The sequence below is a fragment of the Terrapene carolina genome, unplaced genomic scaffold (genome assembly GCF_002925995.2).
Source record: "Terrapene carolina triunguis isolate 2854851 unplaced genomic scaffold, T_m_triunguis-2.0 Scaffold706, whole genome shotgun sequence".
In the NCBI taxonomy this organism is placed as follows: domain Eukaryota; kingdom Metazoa; phylum Chordata; order Testudines; family Emydidae; genus Terrapene; species Terrapene triunguis.
This window is the reverse complement of record NW_020665057.1, coordinates 3,095,531-3,113,994: the sequence shown is the minus strand read 5'-3', so window position 1 is coordinate 3,113,994 and position 18,464 is coordinate 3,095,531. Positions and strand designations below refer to the sequence as shown.

General features: G+C 40.7%; 2 protein-coding genes across 2 annotated transcripts in view; one reads left to right on the top strand and one right to left on the bottom strand.

Annotated features, from left to right (window-relative positions):
- The window catches only part of INTS12 (integrator complex subunit 12), a 32,231-nt gene extending 27,979 nt beyond the window's left edge, over positions 1 to 4,252 (top strand). The window contains exon 7 of the mRNA XM_026659861.1: positions 2,787 to 4,252. Within this exon, the coding sequence (XP_026515646.1) occupies positions 2,787 to 3,368 (582 nt within the window). The 3' untranslated portion in view covers positions 3,369 to 4,252. The remainder of the gene's footprint in view (positions 1 to 2,786) is intronic.
- Positions 4,253 to 9,954: 5,702 nt separating this feature from the next.
- ARHGEF38 (Rho guanine nucleotide exchange factor 38) overlaps positions 9,955 to 18,464 on the bottom strand; it is a 53,396-nt gene continuing 44,886 nt past the window's right edge. The window contains exons 12-14 of the mRNA XM_024206578.1: positions 17,251 to 17,449; positions 16,827 to 17,083; positions 9,955 to 10,140 (exon numbers count right to left, since the gene is read on the bottom strand). Of these exons, the coding sequence (XP_024062346.1) occupies positions 9,955 to 10,140; positions 16,827 to 17,083; positions 17,251 to 17,449 (642 nt within the window). The remainder of the gene's footprint in view (positions 10,141 to 16,826; positions 17,084 to 17,250; positions 17,450 to 18,464) is intronic.

Below are 18,464 nucleotides of genomic sequence, written 5' to 3'. Positions count from 1 at the left end.
TGGGATGAGGGCTTGTATGGGTACCCACTTCATGGGTGTTGGGGAAAGCAATCAACAAAGTCTTTTGTTCATTGATGCTCCACAATAGTTTGACTGGTTTCTATAGGCCTTCTTTTTGGGGGGAGGAGACGACACCTCTTGTATTTCACACCTGGTAATGCTTGTCTGTTGACTGTGGGGTTTACAGTCTGAGCAAGCATTTTTATAGTTCCAAAGCAAACCCTTAAATATTACCTTATAACATGGGATACAGATGTTATAATTAAGATTAATACATGCAGCATCCTACAAGCATTTCATGAAGTCTAAACACATTCTTGTAACTCTGATATCTATTTTAACAATGCTAACGCACAGGCAAGCCAGACTGGTTTCCAGCTAGGCATTTGTCGCATTCATTGAGGCCCAGTGGCCTTGGCATGAGCTGGCACCTGGTCTGCCAGTGTCACAATGTCTACCTTACGGATGGCTATGCCAGCATAGCGAGTGTAGTTGCAGCATACAATGACAGAAGAAGTTTTTCTGCTGGTGTACGAATACTACCTCTCCGAATGATGTTGGCGATGTCGACAGAAGCATTCTTCTGTCAGAATAGCTGCGTCAACATTGGGGATTTTATTGGCGTAACTGTTTCCGTAGGGGCTTGGTTTTTTCACACCCTGGCTAACATAGTTGTGCTGATGTAAGTATTAGGTGTAGACCAAGCCTAAGCATGCTGAAATCAGAAGAACTATTCACGTGCATAAAGTTATTCATATGTTTAACTGCTTTCCATGTATGGGGGCTGTCAAGGCTCCTTCCCCACTCTGAAGTTTAGGATACAGATGTGGGGGCCTGCATGAAAACTTCTAAGCTTAACTACCAGCTTAGATCTGGTCCACTGCCACCACTCCCAATGTGCTAATTCCCTTCCCTGGGTAGCCTTGAGAGACTCTTCACCAATTCCCTGGTGAATACAGCTCCAAATCCCTTGGCTCTTAAAACAAGGAGAAATTAACCATCCCCCCTCCTTTCTCCCACCAACTCCTGGTGGATCAAGATCCAACCCCCTTGGATCTAAAAACAAGGAAAAATCAATCAGGTTCTTAAAAAGAAGGCTTTTAATTAAAGAAAAAGGTAAAAATCATCTCTGTAAAATCAGGATGGAAAATAACTTTACAGGGTAATCAAACTTAAAGAGCCCAGAGGACCCCCCTCTAGCCTTAGGTTCAAAGTTACAGCAAACAGAGGTAAACACCCTAGCAAAAGGTACATTTACAAGTTGAGAAAACAAAGATAAAGTTAACACGCCTTGCCTGGCTGTACTTACAAGTTTGAAATAGGAGAGACTTGTTCAGACAGATTTGGAGACCTTGGATTGATGTCTGGTCCCTCTTAGTCCCAAGAGCGAACTCCCACCAAAACAACGAGCACAAACAAAAGCCTTCCCCCCACCAAGATTTGAAAGTATCTTGTCCCCTTATTGGTCCTTTGGGTCAGGTGTCAGCTAGGTTACCTGAGCTTCTTAACCCTTTACAGGTAAAAGGATTTTGGAGTCTCTGGCCGGGAGGGATTTTATAGTATTGTACACAGGAGGGCTGTTGCCCTTCCCCTTATAGTTATGACAGGAGCCCATATGGATAATATGATGCCTATGATGCAAACAAGTATTCATGTGAATAACTTTATACATCTGAAAAGTTACTCGCATAAATAATTGCAGGATCAATGCCTAATTTCAGTCATAATTCTCAGCATTTAGAAACTTCATGGATGTGCTGCGGGGGGGGGAGGAAATATGGTTTGAGCAGAGGATTGGAGCGGAGAACCCCTAAGCCTTAACTCAGACTCACTGAATAACTTTGGGTGAATTATTTAATATCCATGTATCAGTTTTCCTCAAATGTAAACAAAGGCTAACTATTCACGATGTGTTATGAAGATTAATTACTGTTTTAAAGCTACACCTCTACCCCGATATAACGCGACCTGATATAACACGAATTCGGATATAATGCGGTAAAGCACTGCTCCTGGGGGGCGGGGCTGCGCACTCCGGGGAATCAAAGCAAGTTCAATACAATGCGGTTTCACCTATAACGCAGTAAGATTTTTTGGCTCCCAAGGACAGCGTTATATCGGGGTAGAGGTGTATTTGAAGATGAAGAGCACTATAATAAGTGTTGAGTATTATTTATTGTAGCGCATTAACAGAAACACTAAATGGAAACAAATCCAGTAACTTTTGTGGATAGTTTAAGTGTGTATGTGGTGGGGGCATGGCAGGTACAGGCGGACAGTAATCAGGAGGGCTGGGGGAAAATACTGTTTTTTATAAAATGATCAAGAGACTCTGGTATCTGCATTATTTTCATTGCCTGCGGTCTGATTATGTGATAGACCATCTGTTATCTTCTTAAAAAGCAGCTCGGGGTAACAGAATCACACACAATCTAGTGGACTGCCTTTCTCATTTATACTTCACAAGTGTTGATCTTTTTAATTACTTCAGATAGACTGCCTTTTTATAGAGTTTAGTGAAGGATCATTGTGCCATATGGTATCCTGTTCGCTGGTTAGAAAAAGGAAAGAAATGATAATACTAACTTCATTTTCAGTGAAGACAAAGACTCTGCACCTGTCTCCTTTCCTTTCTCTGTGTTGCTTTTGACTGAGATAATCCAGGATGAAATATCAGAATATTGTCTAATGGATATTTTTGTGTAAAGAATATGAAACTGAAGTTTGATCATAACCGTTCCTGCTATGTGTTCAAACATTACTAATATAGGATTGATTGATTTTAGACCACAGCAGCAATTTCGGGGAACTCAACCGGTACCAGTGTTTCCTCTTCAGCAACCAGTGGCCTTACTGGATGGGCGGCTTTTGCAGCCAAAACCTCCTCCACCGGTCCATCAACCACCAAACTGGGATCAACAGCACAGAGTACCAGCGGAAAACCTGCAGCCTCCTCTAATAACCAGAAACCTGTGGGTTTGTCAGGGTTAACAACATCTAAAACAGGACTAGGGTCAAAAATAGCTTCCAGTAACAACAACACAAACCCTGTTCAACTAAAACCTCTTCCACCTCTGACCTTGGGGAAAACAGGTCTTAGTCGTTCAGTGAGCAGTGACAATGTCAGCAAAGTTGGCCTTCCTAGTCCTAGCAGCACGGCCCCAGGCAGCAGCAGCCAGGTGAATAGTGGGAATGGAAGCAGTAGCACAACAGGTAACAGTGGGAGCAGCACCAGCAAATCAAGTGCAGATTCTGGCAATCAGTCACTGTCCCTAAAGGGCCCTACTTCTCAGGAATCGCAGCTCAATGCTATGAAAAGGTTACAAATGGTCAAGAAGAAGGCTGCCCAAAAGAAACTGAAGAAGTAATAGAGCTATCTGTTAATCTTGTTTCTGTGTTTCTTCAAAACAAAGATATGTGTGAAGTATAACATAATTCATTTAATAAATATCCATGCAGCTAATTTCTAGATTGGCTTTTTTTTTTTTCTATAATATGCTTAACAATGTAAATCTGTGTATTTTCTCCATCTACAACAGACTGTAAATATACTGTATGCTTCAGATCTAGCGGACTAAACATGTCCCATTTCTCAAGTTTGAAGAAACGTTTGTTCATATTTGTTTAAAGTTTGCATAGACAATGTATTGTAGTATTTGCCAGTGGTGATGTAATAACTAAGGATACGATTTAGTCACGGAGATCATGGATTCCATGACTTTACTGGATTTCCGTGACTTCGGTTTCAGCTATCAACGGCAGGGGCGGAGCTGGGAGCCCCCGAACCGCAGCTGGAGCAGGGGCTGTGCCTCTGCCTCAGCCCCTGTGGCGGTGGGGCTGGGGCTGTCAGTCCCCTCCATAGGGCTCCAGGTGTCATTTCTTCCTTCCCGCCTCTCCCCATTATTTTTAGTGATAGTCACGGCTCCTATGCATTTTTTTTTATTATTATTGCCTGCAACCTGTCCATGACTTTTACTAAAAATAACTGTGACAAAATCTTAACCTTAGTTATAATTAAGGATGCAGACGATGTTACATTTGTTTATACATGTTCATAACTTTTCTAACAATTCTCCTTTGAGAACAAAACTCTCTTTATTTGGTGTCTGTGACTGACTTTGGGAAGTTTGATGAAAAACCTTTAAGGAAGTTGTATTCTCTATTGGGCACTACTGTGACCACTCCTGAAATGCTGAGTCCAGTTCTGGGGTCCACACTTCAAGAAGGATGTTGAAAAATTAGAGCAGGTTCAGCACATCCTTCAGCCCACGCCACTTCCCGCTGCCCCCATTGGCCTGGAGCAGCGAACCGCGGCCAGTGGGAGCCGCAATCGGCCGAACCCGCAGACGCGGCAGGTAAACAAACCGTCCCGGCCCGCCAGGGGGCTTACCCTGTAGGCCATGTGCCAAAGGTTGCCAATCCCTGTTCTAGGTTGACTGCATTATTGTGTGATTTAGAAGTAACAGCATCTCTCTGCCTTTGGCCAGATCTACACTACAAATGTTTGTCAGCATAGCTGTGTGGTCGGGATGTGGAAAAACCTCACCTTCTAGCCAACATAGCTATGCTGGCAAAATGCCCACTGTAGATGTAGCCATGCCAACAGAAGAGCGCTGCTTTTGGCATAGTTAATGTCATTTGGGGAGGTGGTGTTACTATATTGACAGGTAAAACTTCTTCTGTCTGTGTAAGCTGTGTCTGCAATAGGGAGCTCTGCTGGTACAAGTATACCAATAGAGCTATACTGGCAAAGTATTTGTAGTGTGGCCAAGGTCTTAGCTTATCCATCTTGTAAATAGGCGGTCTACTATTTTCCTACCTCTGAGAGGTGTTGGGAGGCTTATTCTTCAGAAATGGCCAAGTTCTGATCACTTCGCTTTCGCTGAATGCTGCTTTATAAGTGGTTCTGCTGGAATTAATTGGGAATCTTATGGTGCAAAGTGCTATTCATTGTGAGTAAGCGTATCAGAATCTGGCACAAAGTTCTCTGAGAGCCAGGAGTGAAACATGCTTTTCACTATTACAACTCATGATTGATCCACGAGTAAGACAGAGAACTAATAATGTTCACAAATCAGTAGCCTAGATTACAGCTAGGGAAGGACAAAACCGAACTAACTGCTCCACAGCAGTTTTCTCAATGTATTTTTAAACCTTGTTCAGTGCCTAAATGGCACTTTACAAATACTGATAGATTGATAAGATAGATAAATATAGACAAGTGCAGTGTTTGAAGCAACTGTTCATTTCCTCTGCTCTGCTACCATCATGATCACAGCATGGTCTCTAGTTGATAACAGAACGGGAAATAGGTCTTGGATCTATGTTCTGTTGTGCTTCAGGCAGAAATGTATTGTTTTTAAAAGAAGCCAACACAAGTGCAAAAATATATCTTTATTATTACAATAATTTAAAAGGAGAATTTAAAAATTTGTGTGCAAACAATATTGCTATAAATGGAATTTACAATAAAAAAAATCTGGATTCACTCAGCATTGTCATAGCTATATTTTCTATTGCAATTATTGGGTCCATTCCTGCAGCCCTTTCTCATACAGGAAACCCAACCCCACTGCAGGACTGGGCCTATTATATGCATTTTTTCTGAGCTTTCCTAAAGTAAAAGCAGGAGTGTTCTTGAAGTTTAGACATAGATGCTAACACACTGAAATGTATTAATTTAAAAACAAGTATTGGAAGGAATAATTCTCAAAGTTGTTTTCACAGAAAAAGTGAATAATATCCTGTCTAGGACAGGGACTGCAAGCAAAAAGGAAAATAGTGCAGTAGGTGGTTGCCAAAGATAAAACTTGAGTCCCTGTGTCACTGTTTGGCTCTGGAAACTACTGGGCTTGAAATTGCTGTGCAGAGCACAATGGCATCACTTTAAAAAAAAATCCTATCGAAGAAGAAACACTGTGACAAAGTTGGCGCCCAGTCCTACAAACACTTAAGCAAGTGCACAATCCCATTGACTTCAAGTAAGTAAAGCGCACATGCTTAAGTGTTTGCAAGATTGGTGCCTTTTTGGTTTACTAAACTGGAGCCCACTCTTACTCCATTGAAGTCAATGAGAGTTTTGTCATTGATTAACAGGAGCAGGCCCTTCAAACACTGAAGTCATGTCTGCATTAGAAAAAAATTGCCCCTCTTTCCCTCCCACCCCCATCACACCTTTACTAAAACCAGTTTGCCTCCACTGATGTTAGCGATATAGGGAACCCTAATGTAGATGGGTCTCTAGCGTTTTAAGCACTGTCTCAACTAGATCTGCTTTAAGCAGGTCCCATTAGAATTTTTGCCAAATTCCTCCAGTGTAGGCAAGGCATTAATTCAGACAGCTTCTCATCGTCATCTTGGCAATGCTCTTGGCTTGAGTTTATTTATTTTAAAAAACAGATAAAAGTTGGCAAAATAAATATATTCTCATTCATTTATAATAGTTAAAACTGAAGAAGGTTTCAGAAATGATCAAAGCCAATCCCATCAGTCAATACGGAGTACATTACAATGAAACTTTTTGTGACTCCAAAGTGATTGTGGTTGATGGAAGAAAGCGGATATAATTCAAGATATATAGATTATTTTTATCCTAAAATATACAAAATATATTCTGGGCACCAGCAATTAAGGCTGGAGTTTTCAAAAGGGCCTGAGGGAATTGGCTCCCAAATCCCAGTGAAATTCAATAGGGCTTAGGTGTCCAACTCCCTCAGATTCCTTTGAAAAGCTCATCCTTTTGTACTAGAGCGCAGTCCTTCATTCCTTGTGAAATCAAGACACTTAGGCCAAGATTTTCAAAAGTGAGTAGTGATTTTGGATACAATCTAAGGCTAGGTCTACACTACCCGCCTGAATCGGCGGGTAGAAATCGACCTCTCGGGGATCGAATTATCGCGTCTCGTCGGGACGCGACAATCGATCCCCGAATCGAGGCTCTTACTCCACCAGCGGAGGTGGGAGTAAGCACCGTCGACGGGAAGCCGCGGAGGTCGATTTTGCCACCGTCCTTACAGCGGGGTAAGTCGGCTGCGATACGTCGAATTCAGCTACGCTATTCGCGTAGCTGAATTTGCGTATCTTAAATCGACCCCCTCCCCCCCGTAGTGAAGACGTAGCCTGAGACACTTGAAAAGTGGCTGATATTCATAGTGTGCATACTCAGCACTTTCTCAAAATCAGAGACCTTTAAGATGGGTCAGGCTGGGCACACAAATACTGAGGCATCCAAAATCACTAGTCCCTTTTTAATATCTTACTCCCTAGTTCTTTCATTTAACTACAGTCCCTAGCATACAAAGCTTCATCACTGTGCTTGTAGGCGCTTATTAAGCCTATTACACACAATTCAGCTACTTTAAAACAGTTTTCAGCTACTGCAGATAGCAGATCCTCTCTAATTAAGATATTCTGAAATATAAGACATGCTGAAAAACTTCTTGTGGGGGAGCTTTCCAATAACAAAACTTTTTTGTTGTTTGTAGTGCAAAATTAGTGCAATTTGTCATTGGAGTATATTCAACTCTACGCGCAGGGCTTTGAGCCCATAGTCCCCATTAAATATAATGAAGGCTGCGCAGCACCAAGCTGACATAAGAATCTACCCCAAAGCTTTTTGATTTTTACTTGACATAAAGACAATATTATTTACAATATCAACTGCATTCTGAACAGATCGAATGAGATGGTAACATTTGTTGAAGGGATGGGCACATTCCACTCATGGAAATTTGCAACAGCTAGGTACAATCCTGTGCATCACAAATAAGGCAGTGTAACCACATTGTTATTTATTTATCATTTGGATTGTGATCAATCACAGAAGTTCAAATACCAAAATCTGTATGTTCATACCAGTGAACTCTCAAGCCTTTTCTGTCATACAATGTACAGAGGGCTAAAGTTCCTCCATGACCTGCCACACCTTTTCTCTTCTGCGAGTTCAACAAGTGTCTCTCCCTTTCTTGGAAAAATTAAAGCTAGATTTTTCTTTTGACAGACCTCTTTGCACTTCATGAGCAAATCTACCCTCTCTCATCCTTCCTTTGCTGGTAGTCTCTTTTTTTTCTGAATCCTATTAAATGGTTTCATTCATTTTATCTTTAAATGGTACATTTGGGCTAGGGGAGCAGGAAACATGCAGTCAGTGGCTTTGCCTATGACTGTTGCCTATGTGTATTGTTGACCATTCCGTCTGATAATCAATTTTATTGTATTGTCACTATCACAGTCAGTCATCAATGATGTTGTAGGACAGAAAATACCTGACAAGGGCTTATATGTTAGTAGGTCACCATTTCAGGTCAGAGGTGGGCTGCAGGTCTTATCTGATGACTACTGTAGTCCATAGGAGTCTTTCCACTGTGTAATGATAGGAACCTATAAGAGCAGTACTGCAGTGATCACATCTTTCTTCATAATTTTGTATTTCTGTGTTCACTGATGATATCAGAGTATTTAAAGCTATTTTAGTGATAACAAAGGTTGGCCCCTAATCCTGCAAACACTAGAAAATCTAATTATTGCACAGTCAAATACTTCTAATTTTTTTCCACTGTCCAATCTAATAGTCATATACTCCAAGAGTAATAGAAGCATCTGAAGGAGATACCGTGACACACCATGAGTCCGGGCACCTAGATGCACTTCCTCAAGGCATTGTTCTCTCAATGACTAGACTTGCACCCCCAAAGGGGTCACATAAGCAATAAAGCCGTGGTTTTCAACCTGTTTTTATTTGTGGTCTACTAAAAAATTTCAAATGGACGTGTGGACCCCTCTAAAAATTCAACCTGTGGTCCATGGACCCTATCATAGAAGCCTTAGACTGAAAACTGACTGAACAGAATTCAGCTATAAATGTTGCATGTGCTCAGCATGGCGTTTGATGCAATGTGAGAAAGGGCGTTAAACTGTGGGCTTCTATGGTAATGACAACACTTCCAGGTTTTGACCTGTAGGTGGGAGTATTCACATACTTTTGATTGATCAGAAAAACGGAATGCCTTTTCTGGGATCTAAAACTTTATTTTCATAGTCACCTTTTGCAGACCCCTTAGACATAGTCTGGGGGCCTCAGATTGAAAACTACTGCAATAAGGCATTCAAATAAAGGCACCACTTGATTTTATTTTAAAGTCTAATAACTGCAAAAAATCAGGATTTGGCAATGTGCAGGTCTCCAAATATAAACATATTAGTGGGGCATATATCTAGATCTATATGGTACAGATTTAAGTTATGAAAAATTATGCATTGTGCATGCTATATATGTCATTGTCAAAAGATAACTTGCTTATTTCTCAACCAACTTTTTTTATTCCAAATCTGGCAAAATGCACTTCTCTGAGTGAAGGTTAGGTACTTGCCAGGTTTTAAGTTTTAAAACAGCTCTTTTTGAGTGATCAAGTACCAAAAAGGACAATGTTCTTAAAAGATAACTTTTTTCATCTCTAATAATTAATAAATGGCTCGATGGACTTCCTGTAAATGTTCACAGCCCAAAAGTAATGTTTTGAGCATTAATAGGGAGTTGGGATGGAATAGTCATCTCAATCTGAACAAGAGAGTCTTTACGGCAATTCTGATGACACAATTTATCCTTTTCCAAGGTTAATTCTCTTGGGTTCACATATTATTTGCTAAATATGTTGGAGAGGCACCCATAGAAAGGTATAAATTTAGCTGTGCTTTGTATTTGTGTGTTAACTCCTGATTTATGAAGTATGTTACTAGGAGAGAATCTTGTTAAACACTTCCTCTTCCTCAGGTCTTGACAAAGTAATGGTTTTTAGCGTGTAGGAGTTCTCAGTGTAGCCTATGTACCTCTCCAGATATTATAGCTGGGTTATAAACCACGTGTGCGTTCACTCTGTTTGCTGTAAATTATAACAGATTATTATTCTGACTGAGTCTCTATTTCAGAGAAAATAGTCCCAACAATCCTTTCTGTTCCTATGCATATGTCATCTTCCCAAGGTAATTAGCAGGTACATATCCTTTCTGTCCTTTGGCTTCTGCTAACCACCATTCTTTATTGCCGCTCAGGTCAGAAAACTGGAGTATCCGAACCCGCTGGTACTCCTGAAGACTAAGTTCCTGATGGCTTCTTGCTTGAAATGCATAAACAGCATAGAAAGTCTGAAAAAAGAAACAACCAGCAGAAATGAAACCTGAACTGATAAATTAATGGGACATAATATAGTTAAATTTTATCTTAATATATAAAATGTACTCAGAAGGGGTACATTTTATATAAAAAGGCAATTAATACAAAATAAAACTGATAATTTTGACAAAAAGACCCAACGAAATCCCCTGTAACAGGGTATTCTGGCCTTTTAAGAGTAGAGGGGGCCAGAAGACCCCATTCCAGGGAGTTGGAATGAACAAAGGCCCAGAAAATGGCCTGGTAGCAGAAGAAGGGAAGTGGTCCCAGGGAATAAGGAGGTGGATGGGAGGAAAATCCCAGGACACTGTTCCTTTAAGGGCCTGGTGTCAGGAGCCCTGTAGTGTGGGTTAGGGCTCCCCTCTCTTTCAGTCTATCAGGAGGAATTTTCTGGTGAGGAGGCAGACTATAGGCTACCTTCTCCCTCAGAACAAAGATGAGCTACAGCTGCTTCGACTGGCCCCCAGTTGTAACTAGGTTGAACATTGAAACTGACAATGGAGGATGTGGGGAGAGAGCAAGTTGCCTTGGACTATGAAGGAGAAGTAGGGGGATGAGGAATGGTCTTAGATCAGGAGAAAGGGGGGGGGAAGACTCGATATATCAGGATTTAAAGAAGTAGTTAAATGAAAAACAGGATAAAAGTCAACATTTCATAATTGTCAAATCAATGACAGAAGATGTGAAAATAGGAGATGTTAACCCAACGAAAATGGCAGAATGGATAAAACAAAGTGTTGGTGATGTACAAAAAGCTAAAAGAATGCAGAGTGGAGATCTATTGATAAAATGTACACATAAGGAGCAAGCTGAAAAACTTCTTTAAAATGTAACCTAAGGGAAAATGAAGGTTACTCATCAACTGGCTAAATTCCTGACTGAAGCAAGAGGGTGACGTATGGCGTGCCACTAGGATTGTCCGAGGATGATATAAAAAAGACAATAGGCAACGAAAGTATTGTTTGTTAAATGACTATTTAGTGGGAGAGGGAGAAAACCAGCCACTTACAGCGGTACACATAACACTTTGTCAGTCATAATAGGGCAGCCTGACCGAATGGTCAGAGCCAGGGGGCAGCATCAGGGTCAATTCAGAAGTCACACCATAGATCAAAGCCAGAGTCAGGAGCCATGCCAAGATGGTCAATGCTAGAGTCAGAATCAATAGCCATGCCAAGGATTAAGCCAGAATTGGAGTGAGAAGTGACACTAAGGGTCAAGTTGCAGTCACTCACTGGAACTAGGGTGAGGAACCAGCAGCAGGAACTTAGACTCAGGAGTCTGTTCAGCAGCAAACCCAGCAACTAGTTGCTCAGCCAGGGAGTGGGACAGGAGCAGGAAGCTTTATGCCTGCTGGTGTCCAAGCAAAAGTCTGCTGCCAGTCACCTGACCCAGCTGAGTCAGTGGGTGTAGCCTTATCTGCAGTTCCCTCATCTGACTTGGTGGTGCAGCAGGTAAGGCTCTTGCATAGCAACCCCGCAGATATGGGCGTGAGTCTTATACCACCTGGCATGCTTAATGGAGGGATGATCCTGGCTGGGATCCAACTGTGGTATCTATTGTTCTATATTTCCTCTCCCCCACCTTGTGAAACGCTATGATGGTTAGAGGTTTGGGCATGCACCAGCCATTTGTAAGGGAACAATGAGGTGGAGGAAACAGAACCTAGTTGCACAGTGCTGCATATAAAGGATATGCAGTATCAGAATGAGCTAGGGAAATACAAACAATTAAAATTATTCAAAAAGTATCATATGTTGAGGCTACCAAAAGGTAGCCACTGCAGAAAATAGAAAAAGAAAAATATATTGGGCAGGGAGGAGAATATGAGAGGAATGGGAGATGATGATATATTGTTTGTAGATAAAGGGAAGTTTATAACATTCATTAAGAAGTAATTAACTGCACCTTGCAGACGTGGAGAAAAAATGAAAGGATTAAAATCCTAGCAAAAGCAGCAGAAAAATAGACAATCTCTTGATAGACCGCATTCACCCAATTTTAAATGAAGAAAATAATACAGCTTATTAAAGGTTTTAATGATCCTTAGCTGGAATCCTCATAGTTTAATAATGTATGGAGTGGAATTTAAGAAAGCCATCTTTGAAATGGGAAAAAAGGCTCATGTGATATATGTGCAAGAAACATAGCTAATAAGTAAACTTGTGTTCAATCTACCAGGATATGATATACTCTAGAGGAATCAAGTGGCTACCAGAGGAAGGGGTGAGGGGTCTGTATATTCATAAAAGACTTAGCAATGTCAAAAGGGTGTGCAGAAACTAAGTTTTTAATATAGTGCTACTGAGATTCTGATGCAGAACAAAAACATATATAGATTTTTGTTTATAATCCATGTAAAAATTAGTTATTTTAGAACTAGAAAAATTAGTTATTAATGTAAAAAACCCACTCACAATTTGTGGCGATTATAACAGTCATAATGAAATATGGAAAAGTAAGAAAACTATGCTTAGAACAATTTATTGATATACATAACCTGCTGCTAATGAATGCAGGAGCACCTTCTAGATTTAATTCCGTGAATAGCTCCGTTTCTGTTTTGGATCCAGGAACTACAACAAATGACATAGCTAGTAAATGCAGCTGGGAATTTTATAAAGAAGACAAAATAGGAAGTTATCACTTCCCTATGCATAGTGAGTACCAAGGTTGAGGAAATGTCAAACACACAAAAAGAGTTCCTAGCTGGAATTTTCAAAAAGTTGACTGGGACCTTTTCAAAATTAAATGCGATGAATATTTTTGCAGTAAGTATACAAGTAGCAACCTAGGAGAATTCTGTGATGATATAATAAAAAGAATTACAGCAGCAGCTGATCTGGCCATCTACAAAACATCAAATTGCCCCCAGTGTAGAAATCCGGTTCCCTGGTGGAATGAGGATTGCAAATTAGCAATCAAGGAAAAAAATAAGGCATACAAGCAAGCAAAACACACAATTAATAGTAAAGACTTAATGAATTATAAAAGGTGTAAGGTTGTGGCACAAAGGATTATCAAAAAAACAATAAAAAAAGAAAGTTGGAGAAATTTCTGTGGGAAATTGACAAAGATTCAAATCTTTCAGAAATATAAGCAAACTCACAGAATGACTGGAATTCAAAGTAAAAGTAAATGTATAGCTGTTCTTATTGTAAACAATGAAACAGATCTCCAATTTAGGAAAAGCAGACATTTTAGCAAAAGAATTCCAAAAGGTCAGTACTGATCTGATTCAAAGCAATGAGTTTCATGAAAAAAAGAGGTTTATTGAGGATAACTGTGAACTATTAAATGGCTGGAGAGAATATACTGATGATGCATAAAAAAATTTAAGTATGCAGGAGCTTATTGTAGCCATTAGGAAAAGGAAAAATACAGCTCCAGGTAAAGATAATATACCGTAAGTAATGAAATGCTTCAACACAGGTCAGAAGGGAGTCTAAAGATTCTATTGCAGTTAATATAATGATATATGGGAAAAGGAGTGCTGCCAATAGAATAGAAACAAGCTTTGCTGAGACCAGTTAGTAAACCAGGCAAGGTACATACAAGACCAGATGCTTATAGGCCTATTGCCCTCACATCATGTGTGAGGAAAATAAGGGGGAAAATGATAAATATAAGATAGTGAAATGCTCAGAGAAAAATGAGGTTCATCATGGTTTCAGGAAAGGAAAATGCACAGTTGAGACTAGAAACGGAGGTACAAAAAAATATAAGGACTAAGAACTTTATGATAATCTGCCTGGACAGCGGAAAAGCAGATTACATGTTATGGAGGGAAGGAAAGGCCTCCTATTGTAGCCAAAATTGAAATAAAAGGGAAAATGTGTGGTGGATAAGGGACTTTTTAAGTGATAGAACTATACACGTCAAAGTGGGAACAGCTTTATCAAAAACGGACAGGCTTACAAGTGGAACTCCACAAGGGAGAGTTATCAGCCCTACTTTGTGTTCCATTATGATAAATGACCTCCCGGAAAGTATGCAGATGGGAATAGGTATTTCCTTTTTCACAGACGACTGTGCTATATGGACTAAACATAAAAGACTTAGAGTAGCCGTGGAAAAGACAAATGAAGCACTCCAGAGAATTTCCAAGTGGGGAAATAATTGGGGATTTAAATTCTCACTTGCAAAAACCAAGAGAATACTTTTAACGAGGAAGAAAATTAGGGAAAAATGGTGAGAAAGTCAGTAGTTCAAAAGTTTGTTTCTTGGAGCAATATTTGATCAATTAACTTGGAACAGTCACATAGATAATATCATACAAAAGTGTAAAGTAGGATGAACTTACTTTAAAATATATCTGGAAACAAATGAGGTACCAATAAGAATGTATTGACGATGTACAGAGCATTGATAAGAGATGTGCAATGGGCTGCAGCTGTAATTTTATCTGATTCCTTGTCAGTCATAATGACAATCAGAACAGGAGCTTCAGAAAGTCAAAATGCCATAATAAATGAAATAATGTTCCTAACTACGGAAATAATGCAAGCAGATATCTCTATTACAATAGCCATGGGCGGCGGGTATAATAGGCCAGACCCCCGGTTGCGGGGTTTGGCGGCAAAGTTTTTGTTTTATTATGCCCCATGCAGGTTCCGGGCTGCCTGAGGAGGCCCATACCCCTCCTCAGCCACCCTGGAACCTGCATGGGGCATATCAAAAGCATCTTCTAACAGACGCTTTTTCCCTGGGTGGGTTGGGTCTGGGGAGGGGAGGGGAGGCACGGCACGGCTTTGGCCAGCCCAGGGCTCCTCTTGGCAGGGGAGTGGGGCGCCTGGGGCTTCGGCCAGCCCGGGGCTCAGAGCTGGGGGCGGGGGCTTAGGGCTGCGGCCAACCCAGGGCTCCTCCAGCCAAGGGGAGGGGGACACTCCAGGCTGCCCTGCAGCCAGCTCAGGGGCTTCTCTGGGCAGGAGGTCTTGGGGCTCTGGCCGTGGGCAGAAGGGGCGGAGCCGGGGGCTAGGCTCCCCAAAGGGGGGCTCCACCCACTGCCCATGACAATAGCACGGATTCCAGTACATAGTAGAATATCTAGAAATGAGATGGCTGACAGAACAGCAAAACATGCTCTAAAAAATGAGGAGGTACATATTAAGATAACCTTAAATAGACAAGAATTCAAAAATGTGGTCATGAAGGAAGTTGCAAAGGAATGGCAAGAACTATGGATTAAGGAAACAAAAGAATGAAAGTTCTATGATGTATGCTAAAAAATCAAAGATACTACTATACTCCACAATCATGGTGGAAAAAATGAAGTAGTAATTTTTAAAGTGTTAACAGGTCATTGTGCCTTAAATGGTAAGTTAAACTTATTAAAAAGACATAAAGACAGGCTGTGTAAAGTGTGCAAAACCAAAGAAACTGTTGATCATGTTCTCTGGCACTGTTGGCAACATTCTATGGAAAGAACGTTTCTTTATGAAAAATTGAGTCGGCTTGGAATCAAAGATTTTTTCCCTAAAGGGACTAGTGAGAATGTCAGGGAAATGGAATAGTGCAAAAAAGGCCTTGCTGTGTTTCCTTAGGGATACTTGAGAGACAGAATAGATTAAAATATATATATAACGTGGCCAATAATGAATGAAAAAAGTGGTGGCCATGGCCTCAGGTAATGAGGTTGCTGCACCAAAAACAACAAAGGAGAGAGTGAAAAAGAAGGAAGCCAGGGTCGGAGGGCTAAGCTCCAGCCCGAAAGGCTGGGACTGGTGGCTTTGGGTAGTGCAGATTGGGAAAGAGGAAGAACTATAGGTATGGCAGAAGAACCATGGCTGAGTATGAATTTTTATGTTATTGTTATGGACTTTATTTTGGGAACTCTAAGGATTGCTTGCACATTTTCTGTTATTAAACTAGCCCTAGGTGTGGGGTGCTATGAGCCACAACAGAGACTATGTGTAGTTCTTGTAAGGGGTGCACAAGTGGAGGGGTAACAGGAGCAAAATGCCTGCAAGGCCACCTCTGGCCACAAGGGGGCACATAGTAGATCCCCAGAAAAACCATACTCAGCCCTTTAAGTCACTGCTGAAAAAGAACCAGACTAAATAAATAAGACTGAGCTAGGGTAGGTCCCACACATTTAAATCTAGCAGCTGCTAACTTGAGCACTTCAGTTCTCTCAACCACCAGATGTTCTATAAGGCACACATTGCAGCAACCTGCTCTAGATAAAGGCATAGGGTTCCTTATCAGAAAAGAATGGTCATGATCTTCTTAGTAAAAAATAGATGAAAACAGCACAAAGCAGAGCTAGCTGCTTTAGTAGGGATTACCCCAGCTCTCTTTGTAAGGGCGGGGAGGTGGCTTTACTGTCCAGGAGCAGCTAGAGGCATTGGGTCTGCATGGGGTGTTGCAGCTCCACCCTTCTTTCAATTCAAGGTTATGACTCAATCCCACAATTTAACACATAAGCATTGATTACCTTTTCACACATTGTGTGGTTCATTAAAAACTCAAGGAACATTACATCAGAGGACCTGGAGGGTAAGAATGTTGTGTGAAATCCTATGGCATCCTAATAGATTAGAACAGTCCTTTTATAAACTAAGGTTTCCCCTTTAAATTGTAAGCAGTAGTGCACAACTTTTATATTTGGAATAGGAAAAACAGATATAGATAGATATGCTGCGTGTATTATGCTTACATGTTGATCATCCGTGTCGTGATCAGTCTCTGTCCCATTAATTGTAGGTTTTTCACATAGGCTATTATTAGATGAGCTGCTGTCACTCCTCTTATGTCCTAGATTTCTTGCACTGCTATCATTGGTAGGCCGTGAAGAGACAAAAAGGCTGATATTATCGAAATCGTCATCACAGAAACTGGTTTCTGCTACATCCTTCTGCACCTTGGCTGGATTGTAGGGCTTCAGGAAGGAGGAATACACATACCCTTTATGAACTAGATATCAGATTAAAAAGAAAAGAAAAATTATTTCAAATATGTTTCAGTCACCTGTTTTTTACAAACTGTTGATCTGATAGAGGTAAACAGATGGGCCCAGACTGAAAAGAAAATCAATAGCCAAAAGGAAAGCTGTTATTGGGATGTTTGTGCAAAGGACTTACTTCCTGTGTCAACACGCCACCTGCTTGTACTTCCAAAGGGATCCTTTTGCTCAACAACAGCCACCAGCTCACCTTCATATAAATCAATATCAAATTCCTGTGTGGCATTGCATTTGCGCTTAGCTTGATATAGTGATTCTGTGCTATATGTAGCCAGTAACTTGGATCTCTGGCTCTCTGTCTGACGTGGAGAGTCAGGCTAAAAATGGGAAAAAAAGAGACACAACATTAATTGGGAGCAATGTATTTTAAGACTTCTGGATTAACAGCTGTGTACAAACAAAACTAATGCAACCCAGTCTGATTGCAGCAATCTACATTTGAACAGGCAGAGCATGCACTTACGTGCCCATTGTCAGTTAGGAGTATAATTTCCTAAACTGTGTCCTCAAACCTGTGAGTTTTGTGTGCACTGTAGGTGTGTGTTGTCACCTGTTGCACTAATGGCTGAAACTATAGTCACTGAAGGATAAAAAAAATGTGCTGGATGTGAACTGTCAGGTATTTGGTTTATGCAGTGTTGTTGTAGCTGTGTTGGTCCCAGAATATTAGAGATAGTACCGTACCCACCTTATTTCTTTTATTGGACCAACTTCTGTAGGTGAGGGAGACAAACTTTGAGCTTACACAGAGCTGTTCTTTGGGTCTGGGAAATATACTCAAAGTGTCACAGCTAAATACAAGGTGGAACAGATTGTATAAATAGTTAACATATATTTCAAGGGACCATTCAAGGTGAAGTGACCCATTAACACCTCTCCAAGTCATAGGAGGAAAAGAAAAAAAAGGTGGGTGGGGGGTTAAGTGGGTTAGAGATTGTAAACCATAAATCCAAGGTCTTTATTCTGTCCATAATTTTTAGTATCTAGCAGATTTATTAATTTAAGCTCCCAGGCTCATCTTTCAAAGGTGTTGTGCGGGTTTCCTTTGAGACTGAAGACAGAGAGGTCAGATACAGAGTGATCACTGTGTGAAAAGTGTTCGCCCACTGTTTTTGTCTTTTATCATTTTTCTGTGTGAGTTCACTTAAGAGCATAGTGAAATGAGACAATCACTGTTCTGTCAAATGAATTCATACAGAAAAATTATTAAAAGACAAAAACCTGTGGGTGAACACTTTCACAAAGCGATCACAGACCTGAAGAACTCTGTGTAAGCTCAAACGCTTATCTTTCACCAACTGAAGTTGGTCCAAAAAGAGGTATCACCTAACT